Source organism: Podarcis bocagei (assembly GCF_964188305.1).
Source record: "Podarcis bocagei genome assembly, chromosome: 13".
Taxonomy (NCBI): domain Eukaryota; kingdom Metazoa; phylum Chordata; class Lepidosauria; order Squamata; family Lacertidae; genus Podarcis; species Podarcis bocagei.
The window spans coordinates 38,098,506-38,111,454 of NC_138138.1; the positions used below are offsets into that span (position 1 = coordinate 38,098,506).

Consider the following 12,949-nt stretch of genomic DNA (forward strand, 5'->3'; position numbering starts at 1 on the left):
TTGCTGTAGGATGGCCTCTTTACATGCCCAGACACATTCTTAGGAGTCAACACACTGAGGCTGACCCAGCACTTCTAAAAGTTCTAGCAGATTAAGTAGCAGATTGGTTGGGGGTTTAAAACCTCTGATTAGTCCACAGTGATGTGACATCATTGTAGAGGGGTCACATAGCCCAGTCAAGCCAATCAGATACCCTATTGTGACTCAAGCCAAATTGGCTAGGGGTTTAAAAAACTCTGCCTATTAGTCCATGAAGGCCTGCCTTCATTGTAGAGGGGGCACATGATCCTGAAATACATGTCATGGTGGACTTACATGGCGGGAGTTATGGTGTGGGATATCATGTGATATTATCAATCAAACTCTAAGGCAGGGGTCAGCAAACTTTTCAGCTGTGGGCCAGTCCACTGTCCCTTAGACCTTGTGGGGGGCCGGACTATATTTTGAACGTAAAAAGTGAACGAATTCCTATGCCTCACAAATAACCCAGAGATGTATTTTAAATAAAAGCACACATTCTGCTCATGTCAAAACGCTAGACAGGCCCCACAAATAACCCAGAGATGCATTTTATATAAAAGAACACATTCTACTCATGTAAAAACATGCTTATTCCTGGAATGTCCGCGGGCCGGATTGAGAAGGCGATTGGGCCGGATCCAGGCCCCGGGCCTTAGTTTGCCTACCCATGCTCTAAGGGGTCCCATCGGACTCTAGGAATCAGGGCTTACCCTTATACTACTGTCAGCTTACTTAACTTCACTCTTGAAATTATTTCTGGTTCCACCTAAACACTCAGAACATACCTCTGAAAAGCAGCTCCACAGGATCACTGGATGGTGAGGTGACAAAAAGTTCTAGCTTGGGGCGATAAGTGCAGATATAGTTCCCAGCATGTGCCGGCTTTATATTACTGATGTCGAAAATTGCCATGGCCCCGTTGTTACTGATGGCCGTAGGGACCATTTGGTCTGTATCCTTTTTAAAATAGAATGCTGCTGCAATGTCTTGGCTTTGGCAATGGATAGTGACTTTTGTTCCTGGGTAAACAGGCTCAGCGGGTGTCAGGAAGATCCTGGGTCTGGATAATTTGGGATCTGTGCAAAAGAAAATATAAGGGGGGGGGATCCCTCCCCAGTTTCCAAGTCCTCTTAACATACTGAGCAGTACAACGCATCATCAGAGATCTACAACCTCTCCTGGACAATGACAGTTCTCTTTCTCAAGCTCTGGGAGGAAGACCTTTCATTGCCTACAGACAGCCACCCAATCTTAAACAACTCCTAACCCACAATAATACTACAACCAGACTTAACACAGACACTGGCACCAGAGCCTGCAATAAACCCAGATGCCAACTTTGCTGCCACATACACCCGGACAACACCATTACTGGCCCCAACAACATCACACATACCATCTCGGGACTATTTAATTGCTCATAGTCTAACATTGTGTACGCCATCAAATGCCAACAGTGTCCTTCAGCTCTCTATATTGGACAAACAGGCCAAACCTTACGCCAAAGAATAAACGGACATAAATCTGACATCAAGAATCACAAAACAGAGAAACCAGTAGGAGAACACTTCAGTCTCCCAGGACATTCTATACAAGATCTCAAAGTAGCTGTTTTACTACAAAGGAATTTCAGAAATAGACTGGAAAGAGAAGCTGCTGAATTACAACTCATTACCAAACTTAAAACCATGGAAAGACCTGGGCTGAACAAAGACATTGGATTCTTATCTCACTATACATGACTAAACCATTTCTCACCTTCTCACCCCTTGCCTTTTCCTGTAAGACCTATTACAGTCGTTAAGAGTCGTCAACAGGCTCTCTCAGCTATCTGCCTATCTCCTATTCCCACCACCCTTCTGAGTAACACCCCTCCCCACCTTCTCACTATATAGAAGGATCTTGCAACTTCTGTTTCAGTGTATCTGAAGAAGTGTGCATGCACACGAAAGCTCATACCAAGAACTAACTTAGTTGGTCTTTAAGGTGCTACTGGAAGGAATTTATTTTTTTTTGAACCTTTCTCTGCCATAGTAATGAATAAGGGGCAGGTGACAACCACTTGCTCTTCTGATCATAGACATCCACCCAACAACTCAGCTTGGTCAAAAGAAAATTCAGTCGGGGCTATTTATTTATTTTTTAAAAATTATTTATTTGTTTTTTTAAAAAAATTATTTAAAAATTAGAGCATAAAAAACTCAAAGCAGCTCACAACAATAATACCTATATGGAATAAGAACTGGGTAAAATTTTAAACCAGAGATCATCAATTAGCTGTTACAGAAATACATGTTCTTACCTGCCTGCATAATTTTTGGCCGGCATTTCAAGGGACCCACTGAATCTCTATTGGCATTTCACAGGACTGGGCTGATGGCACTAAAAGCTCAGCTTCATATTGCTGTCAGGTGAGCCTTGCCAATTTTGGGGACAACCAGTGATGCCCATGCAGATGACCTCAGTGGTGAAGCTGGATATAAAGGTTCAGGTGGTCCTTAAGATACCCAGGACTTTGCAGATTAACACAAGGACCTTGAACCGGCTCAGTAGTAGATGGGGAGACAGTGCAGCTGGTTTGTTTTTTACAGTGGTGTTGTATGTTGGCAGCTATGCGCCCCCATAAGCAGCCTAGCCATTGCATTGCCCACCAGCTGGAGCTTCCCAATCAGCACCAAGGACAGCCACTCCTAGAGTACAGTATGTGGCAGTAATCCAGCCTTGAGGTTATGAATGAATGGGCCACAGGGATCAGGCTATCTCTGTTCAGGAATGGCCATAGCTGGTGAACCAGATGAACCAGGCAGAGGGCCTTCTCAGTAGTGGCGCCTGCCTTGTGGAACGCCCTCCCATCAGATGTCAAGGAAAGAAACAACTATCTGACTTTTAGAAGACATCTGAAGGCAGCCCTTTTTGGGAAAGTTTTTAATGTTTGACGCTTTTGTTGTGCTTTTAATATTCTGTTGGGAGCTGCCCAGAGTGGCTGGGGAAACCCAGCCAGGTGGGCTGAGTATAAATAATATTTGTTTGTTTGTTTGTTTGTTTGTTTGTTGTTTAGTCATTTAGACATGTCCAACTCTTCGTGACCCCATGGACCAGAGCACGCCAGGCACTCCTGTCTTCCACTTCCATATATTTATTTATTTAGGCATACCCTAAAATTACAGAGGACACATGGCCTCTGGGTTAAATAAATACATTTAAAAATGCCTATTTTAACTGTTTTTAAAATTGAGAACGCTAAGGTTTATAGCTGTCCTCTGTGTAAATGGTGCTAGTAGCTGTTTCTGTTTTATGAAATTCTTGTTTTCTTGGTTTGCGGATTATTTATTATTTTGTCACTGCACGGTTGGGTGGCTCCCCATCTCTCTGCAAGAGCCCATGGGGTTCCAGGCACTCACCCAGGGTCTGTGGTCCTTTGGAGACTGTCATAGCTTTAAGAAATGTGGTTTATTCACCTATTTACACCTTCAGTCTGCATGCAGGAGGGGCTGATCCCCCATAGCAGTGCAGCCCTGCAGTCCAGGGCATCTCTCCCTGCCAGCCTTCCCAAGATGGGTCCCAGACTTTCTTCCTTCTTATTTTCCCCAGCAACCCTTGCTCAAAAAACCTTTATTTTCCTGTCACCTCGACCAGTTACCCTGGCAAACATTCCAAACCCAGTCTCTGTTCACACCTCAGAGCAAGGAGGGGAGACAGTTCTCTTGCATTGTTAAGGGATCTCAATGGCCCTGTATTGTTTCTTAATGGCCCTAGCTTGGCCAGGTCATTTTGCATCCGCTAGCCTCTGCAGGTTGTATTTCTCCCTTAACATCTCAAATAATCAAAATAAAACACAAAAAAACCATCACAGTATTTTTGTCTATGTATCCAAAAGAGCAAGCAAACAAAGGTAAAATTCTCTCTCTCTCTCTCTCTCCTCTCTCTCTCTCTCTCTTTCTCTCTCTCTCTCTCTCTCACACACACACAATAGAAATGTAAATGCTTAAAATTTTAGGAAACTCTACAATATTATATGTGTACTATAGAACATCAAAGACACCATTTTAATGTAGGATGCTTTAGAAATAAATGATAAATGAGTGAATGTTTGATTGTAATAATACTATGTTTGTTTGTATGTTTATAATAAAATATTAATATAAAACTAAACAAAGGCCATTGATACCCAAGCTTAGTTGGACATCACCCTGTGAGACTTTCATGTCTTATATTAGTATTAGTATTAGTATTAGTAGTATTAGTATTAGTATTAATTGAATTTATATACCACCCTATACCTGGAGGTCTCAGGGCGGATCACAAAACAAAAGCAGAATATAAAAGCACATAATATATCATCAAAATAAAGACAACAACCCAATGCTCCCTCCCCCCCAAACCTCCCCACATTTTAAAAGGGTATAGGACGTCAAACACGTCAACCAAAGGCCTGGTTAAAAAGGAAAGTTTTTGCCTGGCACCTAAAGGTGTATAATGAAGGCGCCAGGTGAACTTCCCTGGGGAGAGGATTCCACAGATGGGGAGCCACTGCAGAGAAGGCTCTTTCTCGTGTTGCCACCATTTGGACCTCTTGAGGTGGAGGCACCTGAAGAAAGGCCTCAGAAAATGATCTCAGGGTCCAGGTAGGCTCATATGGAAAGAGGCTAAAAGCAATGAATTACAGTGGTACCTCAGGTTAAGAACAATTCGTTCTGGAGGTCCGTTCTTAACCTGAAACTGTTCCTAACCTGAGGTACCACTTTAGCTAATGGGACCTCCTGCTGCCACCGTGCGATTTCTGTTCTCATCCTGAAGCAAAGTTCTTAACCTGAGGTACTATTTCTGGGTTGGTGGAGTCTGTAACCTGAAGCGTCTGTAACCCAAGGTACCACTGTATTTAAGTTTCAAAGGCACTGCAAATTAAATGATGTGATAAGTTCAGGACACACCAAATAAGATACTATACCTGATACGAGAAGCTCCAGGGATGTACTCAGTTTTGAGACGAGGAAAGGTTTCCGTCCATAGATGCAGCTAAAATTCCCTTTGTGTTCCAGGCTGACATTACTAATGGAAAGTTCACCTGAGGGAAAAGGCATGGGCCCCTCCGCTTTTGAGCCTCCAGCCTTATAAAAATAAAATGAGGTGGCTCCATCTTTAGGTTGACACTGTATCTTCACACGTCCCCCCAGGGCAATTGAATCACTGGGTCTTCGGAAGATGTTGGGTCTGCTTAAGCTGAGATCTGCATGCAGAAGAAAAAGAGATGTGAGGTGGCCCATCATGGCATGCTTGTAAAGAGTGGAAAGAGGCAGGTGTCTCCACCTTAGCATTCAACAGCAATGTGTGTGGACACAGGGACATAGGAAACTGCCTTACACAAAGTCAGACCATTGTCTACACTGGCCGGTCCTGGTTCTCCAAGGTTTCTCTCCCAGCCCTACCTGAAGGTGCCAGTGATTCGAACTTAGACCTTCTGCTTTCTCAGTGAGCTTCAGCCTTTTGCCATAAACTCACAGATCATATATCCCATCTGCTGCCTGTAAGTGGAGCTGATTACATCCTTTCGTCCTTCCACAAGATTGCCTTTAAATCTCAGCTTCAACGGAGTGGTTTAGCAACCATTTCCTCTTCAGAGGGAGCTCTGGGTCTTGTATTTTTTTTATAAATATTTATTAAGTTTAAACTTAATAAACTTAATAACTTACTCTTAAACTTACTTCATCGACTTCCCCATACCTCCCCTTTCTGCATTCCAATTCCCAAAATTATTTCAGCAAATCCTTCCCCTTAATTTAACCAATTTTTTTCCTTTCCTTTTCTTTTACTTAATCTTTAACAGCTGTAATCCCTTACTTTATATAACCACAACATTTTAACCTTCATTAATTTTGCAATATTTCTTAAGATAAATTTAAAATTTCTTCCAATCTTCTTCCGCCGTCTCTTTCCCCTGGTCTCGGATTCTGTCAGTCATTTCAGCCAGTCCCATGTAGTCAATCACCTTCATCTGCCATGGGTCTTGTAGCATCTTCTGAGACTTGCTGCAGTTCCTCAACTGCCTTCCCCTGAACCCTTAGCATACTCCGGCCTCGGGTCTCCCAAATGAACATGTTGCTGGTACTGTATATGAAACTCATATTTGTCAGCTCTCAGCTTATGGCTAAATGTATTTCTTTGCTGCCTTCACTAATAATATTTATTTATTCATTCATTCATACATACACCGCCCATCTGTCTGGGTTTCCCCAGCCACTCTGGGCGGCTCCCAACAGATTTAAAAGCACAATAAAACATCAAACATTAAAAACGTCCATTGACCCCCCAGAGAGATCTCTCATTGTATGTACAGCCTTCTGATATTTTGCTACTAAACATTTGGAACATGCTGTAGCTAGAATTAAGCTAAAACGAAAAATCCAGACTGAGAGATGAGGTTAGGGACGTGCCTGCAAAGAAGCTTTCTTTTCCTTTTTTTAAAAAAACATCTTTATTGAAAGTTCAAAAAGTACATAATTTTATGTGCACTCAACATTGTGAGATGTAAATAAAAGAGAGAGAAAGAGAAAGAGAAAGAGAACCTGTGTAGAAGAGAAAAATAAAGGGGGAGGAGAAAAAAACCCCAAACTGTATACTTTACAAGGGTGTTATTGTACTTTAACAGATCTGAACCTATTACAGTATTTGTAAGAACGATGCTTGATGCAAAGATGCTCGACTACTTACCTGTCAGCAGCAGCAACAGAGAGCTGCTGGGCTCTGAGCTGATAAAGGGTTCTAAATGACGGTGGTAGCTGCACTGGTAATTCCCTCCATGCCTCGGCTCTGCCTTGCTGACAATGAAATTGTTTGCCATAGTCTGATGTGTCACCTGGGTATTAGCATTTTGGAAATAGAACTCCACATCCTCATGTGGGCTTTGGCAACAGATGGTGAAATTACTTCCCAGTGTGATCTGATCCATGGAACTGAAGGAGATATTAGGCTTTCCTAACGTTGGATCTGTGCAAAGACAAAGATTCTTGAGGAATTCAGTCCTTGCAAAAGACAGTGCAGACACACTGACTTGAAACACACCTCCTGAATAGCTTTTGTACTTACCTGGTTCCCACCCCCACCCCCCACATGCCCAGAATCATTTTTTTTAAAAAAAAAATGGTTTTGCATTGGGTGCAAAACCAATTTGGCTCCCAAGCTCTCATGGGAGAAGAATAATAATAACCCATCTGGCTGGGTTTCCCAGCCAGCTGACTCATGCAAGAGTGTGAGACCAAAATACAAGGCTCCCTTGCTCTGGTACTCTGGCACAAACCAGCTGATTCGTGCCAGAGCACCGGACCAAAACAATGGGACTTGCTTGGATCCAACCAGAAGCCAGGATGGCTTCCGTAATTCCGGCATGTCCTGCTCAAATCGGGATGGTTCAGAGCAGTGGCGTAGCTTGGGGGGTGCAGGGGGGGCCGGCCGCACCGGGCGCAACATCTGGGGGTTAGGGTTAGGGGGCGCAAATCCACGGGTTAGGGGGCGCAAATCCACGGGTTAGGAGGCGCAAATTACTTGCCTTGCCCCGGGTGCTGACAACCCATGCTACGCCACTGGTTCAGAGGTATGATATATGACTTAATTAGAAATGTCTCTAACCAGCGTATAAGAAGCTCAATACAATGATTTTTTTAAAAAAAATAATATGTGTTGATAACTATAAAATCAGAATTCAATGAAAATGCATGCTGGAATTAAATAAAGAGTCTACAGTAAGTGCCAGAAGTTGAATTAATGCACTCTATGCCCTTGGAGATTACTCAGAAACTTTAGTTGGTCCAAAATGCAGTGACCAGATTACTGGCTGGGGCTGCCTTTAGAACTCATATATCCTATGTTCTAAAACAGCTGCATTTTCTGCTGGTTCATTTCCAGACCTAAATTCAAGGTGCTCACATTTGTGTTCAAAGCCCTGAACAAGCCCTAAATAACTTAGGCACCAAACAGACCACCTTCTTCCCTACTGACTATCTCAGGTGTTAAGATGAGAAGAGGAGGCCCCTTGGCAGTTCTACCTCCCTTAGACTTTCAGGGTGGCAGTGGCTCAGGAAAGGGTATTCTCTGTGGCAGCCTATTTGTTGTGCCATTCTCTTCCCACAGAGGTGCACCTGGCTTCTTCATGATACAGTTTTCACCCTACTCTTTTGAAGGTATCTGTTTTAACTGTTTTTAATTCTGAATTTTAATTATTGTAACCTGCCTGGGACCTACTGGTGAAGGGTGAGTAATACAGTGGTACCTCTGGTTGCGAACGGGATCCGTTCACAACATGAAAAGAGCGCAACCCACAGTAGCGTGTCTGCACACGCGCCATTTGGCGCTTCTGCGCATACACGAGCGGTGAAACCCGGAAGTAACCCTTTCTGGTACTTCCGGGTCACTGCGGAACGTAACTTGAAAGAACATAACATGAAGCAAACGTAACATGAGGTATGACTGTGCATCTAATCTAATCTAATCTAATCTAATCATGAAGCCAGTGCCAAATACCATAGCATTGTGGACACTGCTCCAAGTTAAAGGACAGTTCCTGGGTGTTATTTAGGATTAAAATCAGGCACACCTCCTATGGCTAACTTTACAATCCTAAAAAGTAACTTCTGTTTAATCCAGCTGGGTTTACTCTGAGGTTAGCAGCAAGTTCCAAGTTTTCATTTTGGGCAAGTGCTTGTGGGCTTAAAGCATTCAGTGTGAATCTCTGAAGGTGCATTCTAAGCATGTTACCAGACCAAAACATCTAGCCTGGACCAATGAACTATGCAACCTCTACCTTGCCCGGCCTCGCTGGGATGCTGCGCAAGATTTTGCTGTGGATGTCTTACCTATTATCATTAGCTTCACTTGTTCACTGTGATTTGACCGAAATAGGTTGCTGTAATAGTAACAGCTGTATAACCCTCCACGTTCACGGCTTACATTAGTGATGTGAAATGCAGCCATTCCTCTGGCTATTTGGGTGGCAATGGTTATGTCGTGGCTTATGTTGTGCCTCTCCAGAGAAAAATTCATGAATAAGTTCAAAGGACTCCAGCATTTGATGGTGGCATTTCCTCTCTCTAAGATTCCCAGACTAGGTTCCAATGTGATATTGGGAGCGCAAAGGATCTCACTGGGTTAACAAGGAAAGAAAAAGATAATAATAATAATAATATTAGAAGTAGAAGCAGAAGTAGATGGGAGCCCTATATGGTTGCCTTCAAGTTTGTGGTGGCCCCAGGCAAAGTGACTCAGAGGCCTCCGTCTCTGTCATGGGACCCCCTCGGGCCTACCAGAGAGCGGCAGGCAAAGGACTCTGAGCAATGGAGGAGCTGAGTATAGCCACCATTTTAATTATCCACAATGATCCTCAGTGATCCTACATCAGGTGCATTGTGGGTAGGAATGGAAATATCTTTCAGTTATGATTCTCTAAGTTTCTCATTTCTTCCAATCCTGAATTCAACTCTCCACATTTCTGCAGCAATTTTAAAATTTAGAAGGCAGCAGAAAATTTCTCCTCATCTGCACTGATTTTGGCAACCCTCTCATTTATATTGTAGGAAACATCCCTCTAAGAGTGACTTCAGCTGTATTTTCCTTGAAGTGCCATTGCCTGTAACAGAACTTGCACACCATTTTCTTGAAAGTGAAGCACTTTGTGTTTTCAGTGTTCCTGAATGCATAGTTTTGGAGCATACAGAATAGCTATGCCTTGGTGTTCTTCCTGTGTGCCTCTCCAGAGTGATCCTAGGAGTCAATCCTCATTGGCTGATTTACCTCCTTTCTCTCTGATTGGCTCCAATTAGAACAAAGAGTGTGAAGTATCCTTCTCAGTGGCTAAAAAGCTCCCCTTTCATGCTGATTGGATGGCTCCAAGACACTAGAGACAAGGACCCTGCTGCAGAAACAGCAACCGTTCCTAAGCCCCCCACCCCAATTTCTTACCACTACAGCTCTTGTTAGCCCTGAAGAGAATCTCTATCACTCACTCATTCACTTTCTCACACAGAGATGCAGAGAGCCCATTTAAAAGCTTCCCACAGATCAAAGTTACTGGAGTAACTTACATTCCTGCCACATTCAACTTCAATGTAGTCTTACCTTTGAACACTTCCTCTTATGCCAGAAAGGAGCCTGGGAAGAGGAAAGAACCATACATTTAGTGGGTGGAGATAGTGTAATTCTTCTCCCCTTCACCAACACAAATTAGCCCTCTCCCTCCTTTAGAAAAGAGATAGAGCACTTGTTTTGGATTCAGAAGGTCCCAGGTTAGTCCCCAGCTCTGGAAAGACTCTTGCCTGAAACAGCCAGCCAGTGTCAATAATGCTAAACCAGATGGTCCAAAGTTCTGACTCGGTGTAAGACAACTTCCTTCATCCCTCTCAAGCTGCTATTTATTCACAAATGGAAGCCACCAATGGTGCCAATAAACCAGAAATTATGTTATTTCATGCTTAATTTTTTACCTTGCCCCACGTTATAAGGCTTTCACCTATCAAACACACAATTAACACATTTTTTTCCTTTTTTTAAAACCCCACACAGCATACATCTGACCATGTGAAGAGTACATGCTAAATAATCACAATTTTACTCCAATGTCCTGGGGAAGGAAATGGTGGCCGCCACCGTCTGCTGAGATGGGCTTTGCCCCTTCCCTGTAGTAACACAGCTTTGAAAGCAGGGGAAAGGCCTACTGGCAAGGCTAAACCCTATTACCACGAACCTTTTGCTGATTTTTGCCACCTCCCTTAAAAATCTCTATAACCTCTGCCCCCACCCCCATCAACAACTGTGGAGGAATTTGTTTTTGTTTTGCCATATAAAAATCTCACCAAAAGAACACCATGGGGAGAACGGGGATCATGATGCAGAAATGTTGGGGTCTTTCAGCCCGTTCCAGAGCTGCTGTCCTCTGCTCTGTTTAGCATGATGTTTTCTGTGAGGTCCTAGATTGCATCTGAAATGGCAGGAAGCTGACAGTGGCCACATTTGCTACCCCACCCTAGACCTTGAGCTTCTCAGAGTTTCCTTCAATCTAAACAATCTCCTGCAGCCATATATCAGATTGCATGCAAATAAATCAAGCACAAAGCAGGGTTTTGAATTGCCATAGAATTGTTTTTATGGAAAACATACATAATAAAATTCACTTCTGGACTGGCTACCGTGGAAGGTGGTAGGATCTCCTCACTGGAGGTTTTAAACAGGGGTTGGGCCATCTTACTACTAGAATTAAGACCATTACTGGAGTCAAACAGGGATGCATTTTGGTGCCCTTGTTGTTTAAATTTTATATTAATGACATGGTTAAAGGACTGGAGGGTCTTAGTTTGCCCCTGTCACAATTCTCAACCAAAAACTCTCAGTCTTAATTTATGCTGATGACCTAGTACTTGTATCTAGAACCCAGGTGGGCCTGAGACGGCTGCTTGCGAAATTAAGTTCATATTGCACGAGGAATGCAATTACAATAAGACGCAGGTCGTTGTATTTGGGAAGTACCCTAAAAAGCATGTTTGGCACCTGGATGAACACATCATAAACCAGGAAAATACGTTTAAATATCTGGGGTTGGTTTATTCAGAAACGGCATCCTGGAATATACAGCTATCCAATATTAAATTGCAAGCCTTTAAATCGGCAAAAGCTATTTTGAAATTTGCTGCTTGTAAAGGTGGAAATCTGGTTAACCCAGCTCTATCTGTGTATAACAGAGGTTGGGTGACCGTCTGTCAGGAATCGTCTGGTTGTGATTCCGGTGTTGCAAGGGGTTGAAAAAGATGACCTTCGGGTCCCCCTCCAACTATGATTCTATCACAGATTTGCCTATCCCTGGAGACAAGGCATCACATCTACTTACCCCATTGCCTTCTGTTTACAGCTCCAGAGGCAGGGAAGCATGGTATCATTTGCAACTTTCCTACTTCTCCTAGTGGAGACTATGGGAATGTGGATGGGGGAAAAATACCCACCCCTTTTCTAGGCCCCTGCATAATAATAATAATAATAATAATAATAATAATAATAATAATAATAAAGACCTTATCAGCATTATAGCTCAAATGTATAGTTCCAACTTTTTAAATAAAATCTGGCTGATTTTCCAGTTTTGAATATGAAATTTTGTATCCAAAATGTGACCATTTTACCATGGAAGTCACATGCTTCAGGAATGTGTTGGTATCTCCTGCTCATGTGGGCAAATACAAAGTATGAGGGTATTCTTGCAGTTGCAATATCATTCTGTTAGTTATCAAATAAATAAAGATGGCTAACGGGCAGTAAATATTTGGGCACATGGGAAATAATCCAAGGAGCGTTCAGTGCCAAAGGGAAGAACTTTGCACAGAATGTTTAGAAGCAGATTCTTTCCCAGCTATAAATAGAAAGCAAACAGCCTACCATGGCAAAACACTGCAAGTAATCTTGGTTCTTGCCATAAGAGATATTGATAGCAGATTCGGGGAACATTGCTTGCATAACAGGATGGTGTGGTGAGGAGAGCTGATAACATGTTCTGGTGATTGTGCTTGGGATATGAAGAACACGTATGTGTTGCCATTGGGTTGAGCAGACGTGTCGGCAGGTCTCTTCCACATCTGTACATTTTAAGCACTCTTATAATACTTTTAGCAGTCATGGGTTCCCCCAAAGAATGCCGAGAACTGCCATTTTTTTAAGGGTAATTTCCTCCCAAGCTTACAATTCCCTGCACCATTAACAAATGACAGCTCCCAGGACTAAAATGAGCTGGAACAGCATTTTAGCTTGTGACTGTTAAAGTGGTTTAGGTAAAGGTAGAGGACCCCTGGACAGTTAAGTCCAGTCAAAGGCGACTATGGGGTGCAGTGCTCATCTCGCTTCAGGCTGAGGGAGCCAGCGTTTCTCCACAGACAGCTTTTCTGGGTCATGTGGTCAACAT

General features: G+C 43.0%; 1 protein-coding gene across 5 annotated transcripts in view; it reads right to left on the reverse strand.

Annotated features, from left to right (window-relative positions):
• LOC308571531 (leukocyte immunoglobulin-like receptor subfamily A member 2) overlaps positions 1-12,949 on the reverse strand; it is a 60,656-nt gene that overhangs the window by 8,637 nt on the left and 39,070 nt on the right. For 3 of the 5 annotated variants that reach the window (XM_081167115.1, XM_081167112.1, XM_081167111.1), the window contains exons 1-6: positions 10,860-10,977; positions 10,126-10,158; positions 8,868-9,154; positions 6,730-7,005; positions 4,970-5,248; positions 807-1,097 (exon numbers count right to left, since the gene is read on the reverse strand). In XM_081167115.1, coding sequence (XP_081023241.1) covers positions 807-1,097; positions 4,970-5,248; positions 6,730-7,005; positions 8,868-9,154; positions 10,126-10,158; positions 10,860-10,891 — 1,198 coding nt within the window. In that variant the 5' untranslated portion in view covers positions 10,892-10,977. Of the gene's footprint in view, positions 1-806; positions 1,098-4,969; positions 5,249-6,729; positions 7,006-8,867; positions 9,155-10,091; positions 10,159-10,859; positions 10,978-12,949 lie in introns of those variants that run through there. The other 2 variants (XM_081167114.1, XM_081167113.1) reach the window with 2 other exon arrangements.